Source organism: Salvelinus alpinus, chromosome 1 (genome assembly GCF_045679555.1).
Source record: "Salvelinus alpinus chromosome 1, SLU_Salpinus.1, whole genome shotgun sequence".
Lineage (NCBI taxonomy): Eukaryota > Metazoa > Chordata > Actinopteri > Salmoniformes > Salmonidae > Salvelinus > Salvelinus alpinus.
This window is the reverse complement of record NC_092086.1, coordinates 38,418,573-38,441,419: the sequence shown is the minus strand read 5'-3', so window position 1 is coordinate 38,441,419 and position 22,847 is coordinate 38,418,573. Positions and strand designations below refer to the sequence as shown.

The following is a 22,847-nucleotide window of genomic DNA, read 5'->3' as shown; positions in this document are numbered from 1 at the left end:
CGGTCAATGATGCTCCAGGATGCTCTGGAGCTAATAAACGGTGCTTTGCCACTTATCAACAAGTTCAGTCAACAAGAAACACTGTGTCCTCATTTATGAAACGTTTAGTGTGAGCTTATGTGTTCTTCTAACTCATATTCAAAACGCAAGAGGACAACGTGTTCGTTTCAGACATTATCATGTGTTGTCAATCATCAACATCTCAAGAATCTCATTATGAAGCCGTCCCTATAGTGCACATTACGTACCAGATATACTACTGTAACAGGCTTAATGCTGAGTATGAGTTCTGTGTCTTATAGGTAATGTAAGCCTTTGTTCTGATTTGCAATAAGCCGAGTGATAATGAGGACAAAATAAATAGGCCATATAAACATATTCCACACAAATAGTCCCCCATGGCCTTGATGAGCTCTTAAGGACATGTCAGACATCCTGGCTGTAAATGAACTTGATGTTGAACAGGACGACTCCGCTTGAAAGTTGGGTTTCTAAAGATTGAAAATGTGTCTGCTGTCTTCTCTGGTTCTTATCGCTTTTTCATTTAGATCTCTGTCTAGCCAGCTGCCAGATGATGTAGCCTGGCCGGCTGCATGCCATCTTAGAGATAGTCAGTATTCTGCCCTTGAGTTGCGTTCCCATGCAAAACTAGACAGATAGCTAACAACTAAATCTTCAATAAAACTCCCAAGGCGTGACTTTTCTTGAATGAATATATTGAAAACGTTTATGTTGTAAAACTGCAAAACACAGAAAAGAATATACTTTAGTATTCAATTCACACCAACATACTGTAGCTGTACATTATACATTTGAAGTTGCATGAATACAAAGCACGTGCTACGGTACCATGCATCTGGCATGATGCCAAACCATATAGCTAATTGCTTTCTCATATGGTAATTGACTAACTCCTTTCATTACTCTAATAATGTACAACCATCTATGTAGAATAACAAGGCATATTACACTAGAAACAGTAACAAAAATACAGTATTGTATATTTTACAATTCGTTTGCATGACGCACGAGCAAAGTAATACAGCTAACATCATACATGAAAGGCATTGCAATTTGTGAGTAAATGCAACCAACCAACATTGATATGTAAGAAACTCTATCAATAACAAGATTATCATCATTAGCTAAATGCTTGAATCGAACTTACAAACAAATATTTTCCAAGGCTGAAGCGTGACAAGAAATAACTACACTGAAAGACCTGCACCGTAGCGTTGTTTTTAGCTGCTTCTAAGCGTGCAGAACGAATTCTCTACTTCCTGTTTGCGTACAGTCTAAGTACCAGAAAGCTCCACTAGGGGGCAAATAACACCATGGAACACAATGAAAATCCATTTTAACTATTGTAATAAAATAATCTGTTACCTTCTAACAGGATGGCAGCACAGTCAGTCACAATCAGTCAGTATCAGAGGGGAGTGTGGCAGCTCGAACACACTTCACACAGGGTCAATTTGATTTATAAGAAATGGAGGGACGGACCAACACAAACGGGCCTTGTTGCCTGCGGGTGCCTCACAGCTCTGTCTCACAGTGTTGGCCATTGTGTGGCCTGCCATGGAACAGGGCCCTGGATGCATCTGGGAACAGGCTTCCAGACCCTTACATCTGCTGGACACTAACAAAGACTCATAGAAAACGTCTCATACCACAAGATGGTTCTTCCTGGACCGTTTTATTCTTTGTCTTGTAAATAAAGAAAAGAGGCGGAGTAGAAAGATGTTTAGTGTCTGTCCATTCCTTCCATGTCTTAGCTTTGACCCGGGGTGCCGGGTCACTCTGGCCAGTAATGAGAACCCATATGTGTGACTAATGTTTCCTCCTCCTGGTTCTAAAAGAGCCTTGTCCCACTCAATGTTCACTGTGACTAGTTAACGGACACTTCTCTCATTTGGCTGTTTGCTTCCTTACGACGTAGTCTCAGCCCAACATGGTAAGGCTTTGTTTTTAATGCTATTATTATCCGTCTCTGTTATCAGTGACATTTTTGACAGTACTTTATGTGCGGTGTTACATTTTTTGACATTTATGAGTTTCTTCAATGGAACACTGTTGCAACAATTGTGGTAGTCAGACAGAATGGGTACAGGAGATTCATTGGCTCTGTTCAAGCCTTTGTGTCGGATGTAGTTGTATTTTATTTCTCATCCTTTTGAGTTTGGTGGATTTTTATTCTGCTTAGACATGGTCTGTCTGTCTCTGTCCAGATATAGCTCTCATATCTCGCTTCTTCTGCAGCACAATGTGTGCCCTGTGGGGGGGCCTGCCAAAACACTTTGATCTTCACTGTTGGTTTTAAATGTCCCTCTGTCCCTCAGCCACCCTGCTCTCCTAGCTCAGTCAAATTCCCTCTTCTTCTGTGTCTTCAGGAAGGCTCTGTTTCCCTTGAAAGAAAAAAACAGAACCTGTTAAATGAAGTCTGGATTGTTTATTGTCACGTTCATTAGCCTGTGTAAGAAACAAGGCTCACTGATTTGTCCATGTTCGCCCCTTTTTATCATTATCATGTGTGGAGTTACGGTATGTTGTTTTACAAGACTTTTCTCATAATTACTGAAACTTACAGTACAGTTAGTACTGTACATGCCCTGGAGCCACAGAGAAAATCATGTAAAAACGAATTACATTTAGTCTACTGTTTTGTGAGTGTTTCAGATTAAGAGTCACTTACCTTACTGAACTTGAATGCAACATTTTGTTGCAATATATTATTTAACATGTACACAAATGTGGGTGACTGACAACAAGCACCACAGTGCCTTCATTTTAATTGATTTGATTGGACAGAATGGAAGATATTATGTGCATAGCAGAGCCTGAGGTAGCAGGTTGAATCAATGCAGATGCAGTGTTTTTGAAATCACCTCAGTATGTAGACATTCTAAACAAAGGGTCATACAATGACAACTCGATTGACTGATGACTCAAAGCTAGCACAAGTACAACATTTGCAGTGGGATTTCATCTATTCCTCCCACTCTCGTTCTCTGGAACATTTCCCAATTACCTTTCGCTAAGCCCTGCCCCCTTTGGTTACTGTTGCAACCTCGGGCAACATTTTGCCAAGAAGCCCAATTCCCCATTCAACCACTGGCGAAATCCTCTCAAACTGTTTATAATATATAATGAAATGAAACCCTACCTCAGTGGGTTAAACACAGACTACGCCTTACACAGACTACGCCTTACTAACTCTTGGTTATGTTGTGGTGGACTGTCATTACAATTGCTTCAAGGGAACCTGGTAATGTTTGTAGTGTAGCTAACCACTGAGTGGCGCTGAATTCACTCAGCATGCAGTCAAAGCTATAACCACTTCTGGAGCTAACTAGTGCTCTCAAATCGTATCGTGATCTCGACAGCAGATGAGAGTTGTATTCATAACATTGCTAACTTAGCTAGCTAACATACATTTTTTGAAAACAAGTTATACAATGTAACAAAAGTATAATTTCAGATTCGAAAAATACTCCATCAACAGACTCTGCACTTCAGGAATCACAATACTCCCTTTGCACTGTTCAATTATTAAGCTATTTCATTTTTTTTTTTAATAACTCAGTTTTTGCCATAGCCCTCACTGGCTTTCATGCAATTGGAAAGTGAGCTTGTCCAATGTGTCGGACTCGACAGTTGTCGCACTGCGAAATTCTGGGCCGGAGCTTAGCGAATGGTCATTTGCTGTTGAAAGCAATTTGGAGTTTAAAACTGTTACAGGGCACTCGGTGCACCACCAAGACTTCCTGGAGTGACAGTGAGAGGGCTTTGCCCACCGGGCCATACCGCTGAGTGAGAGAGATAGGCCCTAAGTAGGATGGATACAATAGGCAGAGAGATACATTGACATGCAGAGCCGAGTGTAGAGAAAATCAGTCAGCGGTGAGGATTTAACACTAGGCCAGGCTCTTCCTTTAGTACCCCTGTCTCTAACCAGCTTCAGGTGCTGCACTATAATAATCCCCCTATTGCAGGTAGCACAAAGTGGGGTTAATGCTCTCATTCATTCCCAGTCATACCAATGAAGCCACAGAAGGGCATGCTAACAGCAAGAGCCCAGACTCTCCTCTGTAGTGGTGGGAGAGGGCCTGTCCTGTTGCTTTGTTGGTATTCAATGGGAACTGAGGATACTGGAGGGGAGTATACTCTATAAAGAGCCTCCTCCCAGGGGTTGCAGTGGGAGCATCACCCCAGAGGATTGTGGGATTTGGCAGGAGATATCCAGAGGATTTTGTCCTTTTAAATTCTTTGAAAGCTTGGACGCCGTTCCGCTTTATTCAACAGTTTTTTGCCAGGGGACATGTGAAATCGCTACAGCTCAGGGAAGTGAGATAAATCACATATGATACAAATAAGAAGATAAGATAAGAATCTGTCATTTACATCTCTCTGGGAGGATTAATTAGTTAACGATTCATGTCTCCGGCAAAAAGTACCAGTTCACTGCTATTCCATGGTTCAGAGGATGGTATGCTGCCTAAGATGCTTTAGGTCAGGGTTAGTAGTGGCCATTATACTTGTATAAAGTCTGATTTATGTTAAGCTAATGGACATTGTGCTCCTTGGTGATACAGTATGTTCATGATTTGTCTGACATAGTGTAATCACATACAGTATGTCCTTATTGGGAGCATGAGGAAGGATAATGCATTTTATGAGCTCATGATAAATGACTGAGGACAGATTCCTGCAGCACAGCATGGCTCGTCAATGAAGACGAGGTGCTTTGTATTGTACTCACTGCAAACTGCTCACTGCAAGCCCAGTGCTTTATATCAGAAAGAGAGACAGAAAGGAATCCCTTTTATCTTGTACATCAAACGAGTGTAAATATCAGCAGGATCTCTCTGCTTTATCATTCCACTAATATCCTTCCCTTCCTCTCCTCCCTTTCCCTCTCTCCTCCCCCTCTGTCCCGACACTCCTCAGTGGATCTGGGGTAGGGTCGTGACTAGCAGCCAGTCACCATGTTAGAAGTGGTACAGGCAGAGTTCAGCAGGCCCTCTGTCAGATACAGCAGACAGCTTTGACTGGGCAACACACTGTTGCTAATGACAATGAATCGTCGGTCAGGCCATCCCTGTAGATTAAAGAGGACTTTTGCCTTATAAAGTACACTGAAGTAAATTCTGCAGTCGCAATGTGACCAGGAGCTTTATGGGTGTGTATGAGCCTTCTGGGAACTGCTGATAAGGTCCAAGAAGCTGTTATTGTTATTTATCCAGATAGTGAATCATTGGGAATAACACCCTCCAACCAAGGGAAGGCACTGTGAAAGCCCTGAAGAAAGCACTGTGAGCCGAAAAGAATAGCTTCTAAAAAATAACAGCACATCGGAACGGATGTTGTTTGCTTATGTAAGAATGCTATTCATTGACTACAGCTCGGCGTTCAACACCATAGTACCCTCAAAGCTCATCACTAAGATAAGGATCCTGGGACTAAACACCTCCCTCTGCAACTGGATCCTGTACTTCTTGACGGGCCGCCCCCAGGTGGTGAGGGTAGGTAGCAATACATCTGCCACGCTGATCCTCAACACTGGAGCTCCACAGGGGTGCGTGCTCAGTCCCATCCTGTACTCCCTGTTCACCCATGACTGCATGGCCAGGCACGACTCCAACACCATTAAGTTTGCAGACGACACAACAGTGCTAGGCCTGATCACAGACAACGACGAGACAGCCTATAGGGAGGAGGTCAGAGACCTGGCCGTGTGGTGCCAGAATAACAACCTATCCCTCAACGTAGCCAAGACTAAGGAGATGATTGTGGGCTACAGGAAAAGGAGGACCGAGCACGCCCCCATTCTCATCGACGGGGCTGTAGTGGAGCAGGTTGAGAGCTTCAAGTTCCTCTGTCTCCACATCAACAACAAACTAGAATGATCCAAACAGTCGTGAAGAGGGCACGACAAAGCCTATCGGAAACTAAAAAGATTTGGCATGGGTCCTGAGATCCTCAAAAGGTTCTACAGCTGCAACATCGAGAGCATCCTGACTGGTTGCATCACTGCCTGGGACGGCAATTGCTTGGCCTCTGACCGCAAGGCACTACAGAGGGTAGTGCGTACGGCCCAGTACATCACTGGGGCTAAGCTGCCTGCCATCCAGGACCTCTACACCAGGCGGTGTCAGAGGAAGACCCTATAAATTGTCAAAGACCCCAGCCACCCCAGTCATAGACTGTTCTCTCTACTACCGCATGGCAAGCAGTACCGGAGTGCCAAGTCTAGGACAAACAGGCTTCTCAACAGTTTTTACCCCCAAGCCATAAGACTCCTGCCTACCCAGACTATTTTCATTGTTTTGACTATTTTCATTGTGTGCCCCCCCCCCCTCCCCCAAACCCTCTTTTTACGCTGCTGCTACTCTGTTTATCATATATGCATAGTCACTTTAACTATACATTCATGTACATACTACCTCAATTGGGCCGACCAACCAGTGCTCCCGCACATTGGCTAACCGGGCTATCTGCATTGTGTCCCGCCACCCGCCAACCCTTCTTTTACGCTACTGCTACTCTCTGTTCATCATATATGCATAGTCACTTTAACCATATCTACATGTACATACTACCTCAATCAGCCTGACTAACCGATGTCTGTATGTAGCCTCGCTACTGTATATAGCCTTTCTTTTTACTGTTGTTTTATTTCTTTACTTACCTATTGTTCACCTAACACCTTTTTTGCACTATTGTAAGTCAGCATTTCACTGTAAGGTCTACACTTGTTGTATTCGGCGCACGTGACAAATACACTTTGATTTGATTTCAAGGGAACATGTACATTGGTGGACTAATATATTGGAACCCTTGAACTTCTGAAATAAATTCAAATGGAACCATTTTTTTATTGGATTGTCAACATTGCAGAACCAATTTTTGGGGGTAAACTTAAGTTTACAATGTTATTTGAGAAAATTTCAACAAATGGCATGGACAAACTAAATGGCACCCAGGAGCTAATACTTGGTTAAACAGCCTTTGGCGAACATAACTGCAAAAAAACACTTATTGTAATCATCAATGGGGTTGCTGCACATGGCAATATGGCCCATTTTTCAGCTGCAAACTGATCAAATTTTTCAATGTTTGAGTGATGCCTTTCACCAACTACTGTTTTCTGATCTCACCATAGGTTTATGATGGGATTCAGATCTGGACTCATTGCTGTCCACTGCAGGAGTCCAGTGTTTATTCTTGAACCATTCCTGGGTGCTTTCTCATTTGTGTTGGGGTTGTTGTTCTGCTGGAAGACCCACAACCTTCAACAGAGACCAGTGGAGGAAAAAGTACCCAATTGTCATACTGGAGTAAAAGTGAAGATACCTTAATAAAAAAAAGTAGAAGTGAAAGTCCCCCAGTAAAATACTACTTGAGTAAAAGTCTAAAAGTATTTGGTTTTAAATATACTTAAGTATCAAAAGTATGAATAATTTAAAACAAACCATACGACACAATTTTCTGTTTTTTTTTATTTACGGATAGCAAGGGTCACACTTCACTCAGACATCCTTTACAAACAAAGCATTTGTGTTTACTGAGTCCGCCAGATCAGAGGCAGTAGAGATGACCACGGATGTTCTCTTGATAAGTGTGTGAATTGGACCGTTTTCTGTCCTGCTCAGCATTCAAAATGTAATGAGTACTTTGTCAGGGAAAGTGTATGGAGTAAAAAGTACATCATTTTCTTTAGGAATGTAGTGAAGTAAAAGTTGTCGAAAATATAAATAGTAAAGTACAGATACCCTAAAAAACGACTTAAATAGTACTTTAAAATATTTTTACTTAAGTACTTTACACCACTGACAGAGACACAGTTTTAGGACACTGGGTTGAACATGGCACTCCAGAACACCTTGATAATCTGCTGATTTCATGATGTCTTGCACACGTTCAAGGCCCCCAGTACCAGAGGCAGCAAAGCCACAGCATTTTCAAACCTGCCCATGTTTAATGTAGGGAGGGTGTTCTTTTCTTTGTTTGCTTCCTTTGCTCATCGATAAACATAAAGCTGATCTGTGTTGTCAAAGAGCTCTAATTTTGTTCCATTAGGCTTGTTTAGGTGGCGGTTTGCGCGAGTGCAAAGGGGCTTTCTTTTGTCTCTTTCAGCAGTGGGGTCTTCTCAGTGTACCAACAACCACATGAAGGGTTCAAAGAAAAGAACACCCTTCCTACAATCAAACAAGCTGTCCCATTCCTTGCCACAGTTCAATATTTCCTGAATGAATCATTCTATTAATTATGACATTGTTCCTAATTAAAACAGATTTTTCATACACAGCTGTGTCTTCGCCTGCAATCAGCCTGCTTTAGAAATGTGGGAGTACTTTGTACTGTAACTGGGTAGAAATTAGCAGACACTGCTAATTGGGAACATTAGAGACTGATGCAACCCCTCCTTGATATGCAGATACGTAGTATGTAATATTATGTATATTAATCATGTGCGCAAATCAATTACAGTAAAAAACAGAACAAAATCAACATTTCTCAATGAATAGTTAATATTTTTACTCATGAGCAAGACTGGGAAACAGTCCCAGCTTATCAAATCACATTTATTTATAAAGCCCTTCTTACATCAGCTGATATCTCAAAGTGCTGTACAGAAACCCAGCCTAAAACCCCAAACAGCAAACAATGCAGGTGTAGAAGCACGGTGGCTAGGAAAAACTCCCTAGAAAGGCCAAAACCTAGGAAGAAACCTAGAGAGGAACCAGGCTATGAGGGGTGGCCAGTCCTCTTCTGGCTGTGCCGGGTGGAGATTATAACAGAACATGACCAAGATGTTCAAATGTTCATAAATGACCAGCATGGTCAAATAATAATAATCACAGTAGTTGTCGAGGGTGCAACAAGTCAGAACTTCAGGAGTATGAATGATCTGGTAGTGAAACGAGTGGTATGTTTGTGACAGAAGCCAGCGGCCACCAGCCCTGCAGCGGGGGATGAGACTAAGAGTGTCCCTCTTCCCCAAGGCTGGAGATGTTACATGTCACCCGAGGGATGCAGGTACTACGTCAACACCGGCAGCAAAGGTAAGCCAGGCACACAGCTCCACCACAACCCTACTGACATGCTCACTCATGTGAGAGGAGTATCAATATTATGAGGAGGGTGGAAGAAATCTGTCAGATCCTCCACTCCTATTGGCTGTGATTCACCTTCTGCCAGCACCATAGATTTCTACAATACCCCTCTGACTATGTATATATAATGTATATATCTGCATTATTACTGTAGCTATATAATCTGCCCGATTATGCTGGAACCAATACATATTTCATAATTTCACGAGCAAAAAAAGTGTGATGCGTCCACATGCATAAAGCTTACTGTCACGTTCGTTGATGGAAGAATCAGACCAAGGTGGTAAGCATATATAATTTTATTTGATGAACACAAAAAAATAAACTACAACCGACCGTGGGCTACATGAAATGCATTTTCATTTTTTTTTTTTTTTTTTTTTACTGCGTCAGGTTAGCGTTCACAGATGTTTGCTTTAACAGCCTTCTCCAGTGTGTAGGTTCACATCTTTTAAAATCAGAAACCATCAGTTCCATTTGTCAGTGTTTTGTTTCGTAACCATAGTTTCCAATTCTGCTGTGAAATGCTGCCGTCTCAGAGAGCTCATTACCATTCCCCATCATCAACATCTCTCCAGCCCATTCATCTGAAGGAGGGCTTAACATCTCCACTTTCATCTGATTAGCCCAAATGTGTGGTGATGGCAGCCAACTGCAGCAGGTACCTCAGCAGCTCAACCCATGTGTTCCACAAAGCCGTCCTGTGTAATGACATTTAAACAACCCCTGTTTACTAGACAGAAGAAATACCTGCTTGTTTAATACCAGGGCTAATAGGCAGCCAACCTTTCATTGAGATGCTTATCGGACCCTTTTCATTAGGTGGTATGATTCTGCACTACACAGACAGAGCTGTGTGTGTGTGTGTGCGTGCGTGTGTGTCCCTCAATGGGATAGGAGCCAGAGAAAAATACTGTTTCCCACAGGACAAAGCCAGGCTTCTCCCACGGCAGCTCCAACACTCTGGCAGAACACTGCACCTTGGCACACCACACACTGTAGTAGAGATAAAGACCCAGGGGCTATTTTATAAAACCATATGCTGTAACACTCATTATTATACTGAATTCTATTATGGACTTTAATTTAACTGCATAATGATTAGAATGTGTTTTTGAATTACACTGATTAGAGATGCTATTTTTAAAGGGCACTCAGTTGTATTTTCAAGCAAATCGAACACTTTTATTACTCAAGAGCCTGTAATGTACCGATGTTATCAGATCATTGTATATGCAGTGTCTCTGCCTGATTGATAGTCAGAAAGCATCTCTAACACTGTCCAGATAACAAAGGACTTCTTGCTCCACTAACTGTAATGATGTTTCTTTGATGCCGGGAACATTCTGAGAGAATGTAAAGAATCTCAATAGTTTTTTCAGCAAATGAATCATTCATTTCAATACTTTTCATTTCAAGTATTCTCTTCTTGTTTCTCTGTTCTCAACTAAAAGAGAACACTGATTATCAGAACACTGTAGTCGCCCGCTATAGTCCTGTGTGACCATGTCCTCTACAATACTTTATGAACATTTCTGAATGGTTGTGCTCTCCACCTGTGTTCTTTGGAGTTTCATTCAGCATTCAGGGAAACTGTGGAACTGTGTGTCCATTGTGCCTTACTCCTCATTTGGCTTTAACCATTTATGTGTCCTTCCAGAAACAACATGGGAACGGCCCTCCGCTACTTATGGAACCCCAGTGAGACCACCGGCACAAAGGAACTCCTTACCAGAAGGTAACATCAAGCCTATTCTGATTTAAATCTACCATATCTATTGAGTTAAATAAGTGTCAAAAGTGTTGCTTGCATCGATATAGCAATTCCTCTTCTTCACTGTGTAGTAGCTGTACAACTGAAGCCTTAGCAATCTAACCTGACCGAGCTAGCTGGAACCCTTGTTGGCTTATTTAGGGGCATTCCAGGTTCTGCCTCTCATTACTGTATGTCTGAGGAACACCATCCCAGGCCAGTAGATGGTATTCCACTGCTGGCATGTTCTCTCCACACACTGGGAGAACAACCAGGGAGAGAACAGCCAGCTGTAGGGATTTGTCAGACCAGACAAGGCTAATCCTCCCAGAAGGGGCGCGGGCAGTAATGGAGCCCAGGTTGAAGGATCTCTCTGCCTGGCTAGTCCAGCCCGGATCCTCCCTGGGCTCCGGATGCCCGGCCCGGCACTGGAGACGAGCCCCAGGAAGTTAGGGATTGGGCAGATTGGGGGTAAGGTTAGAGAGGGTGAAGTAGTGTTGAACAGGAGGTGGGCTCAGATTACACTGCCTGTATCTGAGTCCATAACTCAGTCTGCTTGGATAATGCAAAGCATTCATGGAGTCAGCCATGGGCTCTAGAATAAGTATGACTGTACCGCCATGGGCTCCCTATCTGTGGCAGAGCATTCTGTTGATGATACCGCAGATACCCACCTAGTGAGACTTCATACCATTCCATTTCAGCACACTGTTGTTCTGAGACCTCGTAAAATAGCTTGATCCCTTGATATATATTTCTGTATATGTCTCTCTAACAGAGTATCCCCCTCTGATCCCTATTCGCCTGGTCTCCGCTCCATTATGTGTGAAGTAGAGCTGGGTCATTATGTCATGTCTTTACATGGCTGTGGTGCTCAGCCTCCCTCAGGGGTCATTATAACGTGTCTTTACATGGCTGTGGTGCTCAGCCTCCCTCAGGGGTCATTATAACGTGTCTTTACATGGCTGTGGTGCTCAGCCTCCCTCAGGGGTCATTATAACGTGTCTTTACATGGCTGTGGTGCTCAGCCTCCCTCAGGGGTCATTATGCCGTGTCTTTACATGGTTGTGGTGCTCAGCCTCCCTCAGGGGTCATTATGCCGTGTCTTTACATGGCTGTGGTGCTCAGCCTCCCTCAGGGGTCATTATAACGTGTCTTTACATGGCTGTGGTGCTCAGCCTCCTCAGGGCTCATTATAACGTGTCTTTACATGGCTGTGGTGCTCAGCCTCCCTCAGGGGTCATTATGCCGTGTCTTTACATGGCTGTGGTGCTCAGCCTCCCTCAGGGGTCATTATGCCGTGTCTTTACATGGCTGTGGTGCTCAGCCTCCCTCAGGGGTCATTATGCCGTGTCTTTACATGGCTGTGGTGCTCAGCCTCCCTCAGGGGTCATTATGTTGTGTCTTTACATGGCTGTGGTGCTCAGCCTCCCTCAGGGGTCATTATGTCATGTCTTTACATGGCTGTGGTGCTCAGCCTCCCCCAGGGGTCATTATGCCGTGTCTTTACATGGCTGTGGTGCTCAGCCTCCCTCAGGGGTCATTATGTTGTGTCTTTACATGGCTGTGGTGCTCAGCCTCCCTCAGGGGTCATTATGTCATGTCTTTACATGGCTGTGGTGCTCAGCCTCCCTCAGGGGTCATTATGCCGTGTCTTTACATGGCTGTGGTGCTCAGCCTCCCTCAGGGGTCATTATGTCATGTCTTTACATGGCTGTGGTGCTCAGCCTCCCTCAGGGGTCATTATGTCATGTCTTTACATGCTGTGGTGCTCAGCCTCCCTCAGGGGTCATTATGCCGTGTCTTTACATGGCTGTGGTGCTCAGCCTCCCTCAGGGGTCATTATGCCGTGTCTTTACATGGCTGGGGTGCTCAGCCTCCCTCAGGAGTCATTATGTTGCGTCTTTACATGGCTGTGGTGCTCAGCCTCCCTCAGGAGTCATTATGTTGTGTCTTTACATGGCTGTGGTGCTCAGCTTCCTTCAGGAGTCATGCTGATGTACAGTTGAAGTCAGAAGTTTACATACACTTAGGTTGGAGTCATTAAAACTCATTTTTCAACCACAACACAAATTTCTTGTTAACAAACTATAGTTTTGGCAACTCGGTTAGGACATTTACTTTGTGCATGACACAAGTCATTTTTCCAACGATTGTTTACAGACAGATTATTTCATTTCTAATTCACTGCCTCACAATTCCAGTAGGTGAGAAGTTTACATACACTAAGTTGACTGTGCCTTTAAACAGCTTGGAAAATTCCAGAAAATTATGTAATGGCTTTAGAAGCTTTTGATGGGCTAATTGACATCATTTGAGTCAATTGGAGGTGTACCTGTGAAAGTATTTCAAGGCCTACCTTCAAATTCAGTGCCTCTTTGCTTGACATCATGGGAAAATCAAAAGAAATCAAAAGAAGCCAAAGAAATTGTGGACCTCCACAAGTCTGGTTCATCCTTGGGAGCAATTTCCAAACGCCTGAAGGTACCACGTTCATCTGTACAAACAATAGTATATAAGTATAAACACCATGGGACCACGAAGCCATCATACCGCTCAGGAAGGAGATGCGTTCTGTCTCCTAGAGATGAACGTACTTTGGTGCGGAAAGTGCAAGTCAATCCCAGAACATCAGCAAAGGACCTTGTGAAGATGCTGGAGGAAACAGGTACAAAAGTATCTATATCCACAGGAAATCGAGTCCTATATCGACATAACCTGAAAGGCCACTAAGCAAGGAAGAAGCCACTGCTCCAAAACCGCCATAAAAAAGCCAGACTACGGTTTGCAACTGCACATGGGGACAAAGATCATACTTTTTGGAGAAATGTCCTCTGGTCTGATGAAACAAAAATAGAACAGTACAACAAAGTCAAGGTATTTTAGTGGCCATCACAAAGCCCTGACCTCAATCCCATAGAAAATTTATGGGCAGAACTGTGTGTGAGCAAGGATGCCTACAAACCTGACTCAGTTACACCAGCTCTGTCAGGAGGAATGGGCCAAAATTCACCCAACCTATTGTGGGAAGCTTGTGGAAGGCTACCTGAAACGTTTAACCCAAGTTAAACAATTTAAAGGCAATGCTACCAAATACTAGTTGAGTGTATGTAAACTTCTGACCCGTTGGGAATGTGAATAAAAGCTGAAATAAGTCATTCTCTCTACTATTATTCTGACATTTCACATTCTTAAAATAAAGTGGTGATCCTAACTGACCTAAGACAGGGAATATTTACTAGGATTACATGTCAGGAATTGTGAAAAACTCAGTTTAAATGTATTTGGCTAAGGTGTATGTAAACTTCCGACTTCAACTGTAATAATACTCTAGCTCATTTTGAGATGGGCTGCCTTGATATGCAGCGACAGGCCATGAATCACGGCTGATGAGGAACCATTAGAACCCTGTAGGATGTGAGTAGGGACATTACCATAGACGTATGCAGGGCTGTGACACACACACACACACAAACCCAGACACACACACACATACAGACACACAGGAACATCTCCTTTAGGCTGTTGGCATTATTTGAAGGCCATTGTTTTCTTATGGGCCAGGGGGAGAAGAAGATAAAAACACCTATGATATATGCTGTGTACTGAGCTGTAGCCCAGTGAGATGGACTGGAGCTGGGACGAAGGAGGGATATAAGGGAGTGCAAACTGCTTTCTGTCTGGATGATGAATGGGGATGTATTATTCCCTACTGTTAGGATGCAAACGACTCCATAACATTAAGATGACACTTTAAGACATAAGCACAACCTGACCTTTTCACTATAATGGATTGATACCCAGTCCTTCACATGAAGGAGTTGTATGTTCCCCCATCTGTTTATCGTTCTGAACTGATTCAGTAATGAGCAGGTTTAATCTGTCAATCATCTCAATTACATTTCTGATCTTTTCCCCTGTAGTCAATGGAACACGTTACACCACAGGAAGTGCTATGCATCCCACGGACCCCCCTGGCGTGCCCCTACGGAGAGCCACTATGGACAAACAGGTGAGACTTTCAACTCAGCACTGCAGTCTGCAATACCCTTTTTAAAAGGGTCTTCACCTGATAAACCTATATTTTGTCCAACCCGTTAAGTCTATTACGGTTGGAACATTGCAATCAGCTCAACGTATTGATCAGAGTGAAATAGTTGTCTGATATTGATTTCACATCAACATTAAGCAGCTCAAACTCAATAATGGTTCCTGTAACACCTATAACATGTTGCAGGCAAACTAATTAACATTTTTACTATTTTAATGCAATAATTCACTATTTATTCTTGATATGGTATGCTTGAAATCCATCGCACGCATCAAACATTCTTCTGGACAAAAATGGTCCTCTATGTTCCTCCCCAGTCCTGCTTTGAGCAGCTATGAACGTGGGCCAAGAAGTGTTACACGTCAACCCACGTGACTAATTACTCACCGTTAGTGAGTACCCCGTCATCAGCTAACGGGAGAATAGATGGACAGACTTGGGCCATATGGGCAGCTGAGATTTGGACCACGCCGCAGGGTTTGTTGTCAGCTTTTGAAAGGACACCAGCAAAATAATCTTTATAGCTCACACTGGGAGAACTGGGAGTCCCGGGTTTCTGGGAAAGTCCGCTGGCTGGATCGCCGCACTCCGAGCAGCCCGGACACATTGGTAGGTGCTGGTCAACGGCGCCATGTTTCGGAGGAGGAAGGTGAGAGTGCGTCGATGCGAAGCATGAGGCTTTCACTGGGTTACTATAGCTGGCTGTGTTGTTGTGTTGGCCTTTGCAGGGGGGTGTTGTAATAAGCAGGGGTGGTGTTGTGTTGGCCTCTGCAGGGGGGGTGTTTTAATAAGCAGGGGTGGAGAGAAGGGCACAGTGGGGTGGTGTCCTTGGGGCGATCACGTGTACGTACGGTGGCAGCTCTGCTTTTCGCTGCAAACATTCTGCAGCCTCTGGTGGAACGCCATCATTAGAGAAAGAGCGAGAGAGGGAGATAGTAGAAAGAGAGAGAGTAGAAAGGGAGAGGGAGAGAAGGAGAGCGAGAGAGAGAGCGAGAAAGAGAGGATAAGTGTGGCTGCAGCCCTGCACACACAGATAACACCAACACACGCGCGTTGGTAAACACACACACACACCCTTCGGCTCCCTCCGCACTCACATACAATGCACTCACACATGTGTACATCAATTCTTCCTCTCATCCACCCTCTGAACCCCCACCCCTGAAAAACATCCAAAGATGCATCAGCCCTCCACAAACACACTTCCACAAACACCCACACACTATCATCAGACATCCTGTACCCACACACTATCATCAGACATCCTGTACCCACACACTATCATCAGACATCCTGTACCCACACACTATTATCAGACATCCTGTATCCACACACTATTATTAGACATCCTGTACCCACACACTATTATCAGACATCCTGTACCCACACACTATTATCAGACATCCTGTACCCACACACTATTATCAGACATCCTGTATCCACACACTAGTATTAGACATCCTGTACCCACACACTATCATCAGACATCCTGTACACACACACTATTATCAGACATCCTGTACCCACACACTATTATCAGACATCCTGTACCCACACACTATTATCAGACATCCTGTATCCACACACTATTATCAGACATCCTGTACACACACACTATTATCAGACATCCTGTACCCACACACTATTATCAGACATCCTGTACCCACACACTATCATCAGACATCCTGTACCCACACACTATTATCAGACATCGTGTACCCACACACTATCATCAGACATCCTGTATCCACACACTATTATCAGACATCCTGTACCCACACACTATCATCAGACATCCTGTACCCACACACTATCATCAGACATCCTGTACCCACACACTATTATCAGACATCCTGTACCCACACACTATCATCAGACATCCTGTACCCACACACTATCATCAGACATCCTGTACCCACACACTATTATCAGACATCCTGTACCCACACACTATTATCAGACATCCTGTATCCACACACTATTATTAGACATCCTGTATCCACACACTATTATCAGACATCCTGTACCCACACACTATTATCAGACATCCTGTACCCACACACTATCATCAGACATCCTGTACCCACACACTATTATCAGACATCCTGTACCCACACACTATCATCAGACATCCTGTACCCACACACTATTATCAGACATCCTGTATCCACACACTATTATTAGACATCCTGTACCCACACACTATCATCAGACATCCTGTACCCACACACTATTATCAGACATCCTGTACCCACACACTATTATCAGACATCTTGTACCCACACACTATCATCAGACATCCTGTACCCACACACTATTATCAGACATCCTGTACCCACACACTATTATCAGACATCCTGTACCCACACACTATCATCAGACATCCTGTACCCACACACTATCATCAGACATCCTGTACCCACACACTATTATCAGACATCCTGTATCCACACACTATTATTAGACATCCTGTACCCACACACTATCATCAGACATCCTTTACCCACACACTATTATCAGACATCCTGTACCCACACACTATTATCAGACATCCTGTACCCACACACTATCATCAGACATCCTGTACCCACACACTATTATTAGACATCCTGTACCCACACACTATTATCAGACATCCTGTACCCACACACTATTATCAGACATCCTGTACCCACACACTATCATCAGACATCCTGTACCCACACACTATCATCAGACATCCTGTACCCACACACTATTATCAGACATCCTGTACCCACACACTATTATCAGACATCCTGTACCCACACACTATCATCAGACATCCTGTACCCACACACTATCATCAGACATCCTGTACCCACACACTATTATCAGACATCCTGTACCCACACACTATCATCAGACATCCTGTACCCACACACTATTATCAGACATCCTGTATCCACACACTATTATTAGACATCCTGTACCCACACACTATTATCAGACATCCTGTACCCACACACTATTATCAGACATCCTGTACCCACACACTATTATCAGACATCCTGTACCCACACACTATCATCAGACATCCTGTACCCACACACTATTATTAGACATCCTGTACCCACACACTATCATCAGACATCCTTTACCCACACACTATTATCAGACATCCTGTACCCACACACTATTATCAGACATCCTGTACCCACACACTATCATCAGACATCCTGTACCCACACACTATTATTAGACATCCTGTACCCACACACTATTATCAGACATCCTGTATCCACACACTATTATTAGACATCCTGTACCCACACACTATCATCAGACATCCTTTACCCACACACTATTATCAGACATCCTGTACCCACACACTATTATCAGACATCCTGTACCCACACACTATCATCAGACATCCTGTACCCACACACTATTATTAGACATCCTGTACCCACACACTATTATCAGACATCCTTTACCCACACACTATTATCAGACATCCTGTACCCACACACTATTATCAGACATCCTGTACCCACACACTATCATCAGACATCCTGTACCCACACACTATTATCAGACATCCTGTACCCACACACTATCATCAGACATCCTGTACCCACACACTATCATCAGACATCCTGTACCCACACACTATTATCAGACATCCTGTACCCACACACTATCATCAGACATCCTGTACCCACACACTATTATCAGACATCCTGTATCCACACACTATTATTAGACATCCTGTACCCACACACTATCATCAGACATCCTGTACCCACACACTATTATCAGACATCCTGTACCCACACACTATTATCAGACATCCTGTACCCACACACTATCATCAGACATCCTGTACCCACACACTATCATCAGACATCCTGTACCCACACCGCTCTGAATTGTCATTACGCTAACACACACCAACACTGTCAGACAGTATTGTATGCACATACACATCTCCCTAAACCACATAGTCTCACACGCACGCACGCACGCACGCACACACACACCAAAGCTCTGAAGCTCATAAACACACATGTGGGGCCAGAGAGGCTGTTCATTGGTTGTGTTTTTCTTCCTCCTCCTCTTTTCCTCCAACTTGCCTCTTAATAATAATTAGCCTTCTAGTTATCATTACTAAGCCATTTCCCTCAGACCCTGCCCCCTCTCCTCTCTCTTTATCCTCTCCTCCCTCATTCAAAACCCTCTCTCTCTCTCTCTCTCTCTCTCTCTCTCTCTCTCTCTCTCACACACACACACTCCCTTTCTCTCTCTGTCTCTTTCTTTCTATCTCTCTGAAGAGGGAAGAGGGAGGCATGGTGATCGAATGTGCAAATAAATCCCCACCTCTCCTTCAGTCTTTCATCTCTCAACTGAATTCAGGGGGGCTTTATTGGCATGGGGAACATATGTTTACATTGCTACAGCACTCTCTCGCTCTCTTCCGCTGGCTCCATCCATGTATTGTCTCACTAGTTTTCAGTATAGACAGTAGGGAGACAGGGCTCCTCGCTCCATCCTCCCCCTGCCGTCAACCTCCAGACTCGGGTGACAGCAGTTTAACCGGAGGCTAGCCTCGTCACGCTGCTAGGACTACAACCAACCGCCTCCACCCCCTCCCTCCACTCCACACCTCCCCCTCCATTCTCCCCAGCCCCCTACTCACCCCCCCACCCCCGTGACGCGTCTCCCCTCGACTCACCACGTCAGGCAGGCAGCAGGCTGTGAGAGGCAGCCTCAGTTGCAGGAGCAAGGTTTCCCCGTGAGGAGCAGAGAGAGGAGCAGGAGGAGAAGAGGTGTTGTGTGATGATGGAGGCGGCCAGTTTTGACACAGAGGAGAGCTTTGACGTTGACGATGCCTCCTGTCTCTCCCAACAGAACCCGGGGAACAATTCACCAGCCAAGAGGCAGAACAAGGAAATCAAGGAGACCAAGATAACAGTGAGTACCCTGGTGCTCCAAACCCAGAACCTCTCCATCTCACTACCCATCTCTCTCTGTCTCCCTCACTCTCTCTTTCTCTCTGTGTTGTTCTCTCTCTCTATCTCTCTCTTTTTCTCTCTCTCTCTCTCTGTCTATCTCTGTTGTTTCCTTTCACTCTCAGAGCAGCAGCAGCGTCAGACTGTGTTTAGGATACAGACCCTATGCACCATTACACCAGGGAGAAACAGCAGATGTGACAGAATGTTTATTTTTAGCTAGGATTATTCCCTTTTGAGATAATTGAACAGAAGAAAGAAGATAACAATGTTTTACCTGACAATAGGCTAGATTTTTGTGTATTTCATTCGACCATCTGCCAACGTTAAAATGTACTGCATCTACCCACTATGCTACAGTGTGTCCGTGTAGCAGTGTAGTCTCTGTGTTTGGCTGCAGATCTCTGTTGAGTAATGGGGGAACCCACAGTGCAGGAACACTGCCACCACACCAAACAGCCTATTGGATAGAACATCAGTCTTAATTAGTGGGGTTTCCACACTCAACTGCTAATCTTTTTCTCATGGACTGTACTGTGTCTACTCCCTTCTATCAGTCTTGTGGATTTGGGACTGAGGCTTGCACAAGCTGCATTTACACACAGGAGATGCGTCCTCAAGCAATGAAGAGTTTCAGATTTCTCTCAGTTCACAGAAGCTGCCACAGACTTTGAGTAAGAATAGGTATCCCATGCAGCAAAGTCATGTTTTTATCATACTCTTTAAATGTATGATGGGCTTTGATTTTCTTGAAAAGCACAAGACCTTTGTAGCTGACAGTTGACATCTCGGGCTATATTTAGTCTGACGAGCCCTCTGAGTCTTCTTCTCTAGAAGACATAGAAATATATTCTATGAGTGTAATGCTGCATCCCTCCCAACCCCAATGGACCCCACATAGCTGCAGGACAATGCAGTTCACCCAGGACTGCATTCACCAAAACACAACATCAACACTTCCACATTACAGCCATGATTACAATGATGTTCTACTCTCCATCAACAACAGCCAATGAAAACATTTACATCACACAAGCAGCTTGAATTCCTACTCCCACGTATCCATAACTAGCATTCATTAAACTCAATATACTCAGAAATATATAAACTAATTTCTAGCAAATTAGGGATTTGTGTGGACCACATGTAACCAGATTTATGTAAAACATCCCTCAGAGTGTTCAAGTTGTTCTGACACTGGACCTTGTGGTTATGTAACCTATAATGAGGAATGTAGGAGGAGATGGTGAGTGCTGGGCTGACAGACAGTTCTGTGTGTGCCCAGTGTTGGTTCTGCTCGGTGGGCTCGCTGACCTGCTCCAGCCACGGGAGCTGTCAGTCTGCCTATTGTGAAGCCCCACCGACCTGCACAGAGAGATGCAGCAAGGACAGTTTCCATGGTTACAAAAGCAATAGCACGCTGATTAATGGTGTTGAAATGGAAAACACTGCCATGGGAAACACTGGAGCCATTCAGAAAACGAATTGAATTGATATTGTGGAAAAATAGAAAACAAATATTATTTTTTATATGTAGATCTTTTTCTACAGGTGAGCTTTGTTTTGACAGGGCTTGATTGATGGCATTGTTGACAAAGGATTGAGGTGCTGTTGTGCACCCCAATCCTCAGTGTACTATCCAATCCTACATAAGCCATGATGGTCTGTACACATCAACATTTAACCATGATGTCATGTCTTCTGTAGAAATATGAATGATCAAGCACTGAATATCTCAGAAAAGGAGACCACTAGATTCGGCTACATTCATTCCATTATAATGCAGTTTTATACTTTGCGGTGTAAAGAGAAATCGCATGAATGGGTAATTGGTCTGTGATAATTGATATTCATTGCTTTGTTCAGGGACTCATTCATTGCGTAGAAGAAGTGGTGTCGTGTAATAATGGAATAATGGGAGGTTGTAGTCGTGGATGCTGAGTATGGCGTTCATCATGAAGTCAGTGAAGGAGGGTGTTTTACTGTTGTCCCATGATGCATGTTGCGTCACACGACCTGTATTCCAGCTGTCATGGACAGATGAACGACTTTAATGTCCACCACTGGAGCATGTCTCAGATCCCATATGGGATGGATCATGGCCCCTCCATTAGAGACAGTGGAGGCTGGTGAAGGGAGGATGGCTCATACTAATGACTGGAATGGAGTGAATTGAACAGTGTGTTTAATGTGTTTTAATCCATTTTAATGAGCCTATCCTCCCATTTAAAGTGACACCAGCCTCCACTGATTTGAGACCAGTAGACCCGTAACCTTGTTGTTACCTTGTCTCCTACGTATTATAAGGCTGGTCCTGAGTGTGATGGAAGAAAGATGCACAGGGCTGAATCATCTGAATAGCCAGCCATGTTTTCCACCTCATTAAACATACTCAGGTGCTGTTTGACTTGTTGTTAAGAAGAAAGAGTAACAGCTTGTTAGGGTGTAATCTTGTGTCGTTTGGAAGAGTCAGATGGGTTATTTTGATTATTATTATTAGAAAATGTTTTTACCAAAGCGGTCGCACAATAATCACTCATTAAATTAATGAGTGAACACAGAGTTGGAGGAAGCCACAGCATTCTGAGAATAGTGGAGGAGGTCTTGGAATCTTTTGTTATTATGGGAGATTGTGCCTTTACAGAAAAAGTAATTTGTCGCTTAGCAACAGTGGCTGAGTACCCTACAGTCTGTGTGTGTGTGTGTGTGTGTGTGTGTGTGTGTGTGTGTGTGTGTGTGTGTGTGTGTGTGTGTGTGTGTGTGTGTGTGTGTGTGTGTGTGTGTGTGTGTGTGTGTGTGTGTGTGTGTGTGTGTGTGTGTGTGTGTGTGTGTGTGTGTGTGTGTGTGTGTGTGTGTGTTCGCGCGCGCGCACGTACATGCCGGGGGAAGAGTTATCTTCTGATAGTGTTAGGTAAGGTGGCAAGAGATTTATGTGTTGACACCCTGTGTATATCTAT

At 44.0% G+C, this 22,847-nt stretch overlaps 1 protein-coding gene and 1 long non-coding RNA gene across 4 annotated transcripts in view; one reads left to right on the top strand and one right to left on the bottom strand.

Moving 5' to 3' along the window:
- Positions 1–699: 699 nt before the first annotated feature.
- LOC139531686 (uncharacterized) lies at positions 700–19,742 on the bottom strand. The gene is made up of 2 exons (XR_011666415.1): positions 19,614–19,742; positions 700–2,405 (listed from the first exon to the last, which is right to left on the bottom strand). It is a non-coding gene; the product is annotated as an uncharacterized lncRNA (long non-coding RNA).
- The window catches only part of LOC139531434 (growth arrest-specific protein 7-like), a 34,788-nt gene continuing 13,877 nt past the window's right edge, over positions 1,937–22,847 (top strand). Inside the window, exons 1-5 of one of the 3 annotated variants that reach the window (XM_071327920.1) lie at positions 1,937–1,954; positions 8,945–9,065; positions 10,777–10,854; positions 14,793–14,881; positions 19,790–19,852. In XM_071327920.1, coding sequence (XP_071184021.1) covers positions 1,952–1,954; positions 8,945–9,065; positions 10,777–10,854; positions 14,793–14,881; positions 19,790–19,852 — 354 coding nt within the window. In that variant the 5' untranslated portion in view covers positions 1,937–1,951. Of the gene's footprint in view, positions 1,955–8,944; positions 9,066–10,776; positions 10,855–14,792; positions 14,882–15,334; positions 15,570–19,621; positions 19,853–22,847 lie in introns of those variants that run through there. The other 2 variants (XM_071328083.1, XM_071328003.1) reach the window with 2 other exon arrangements.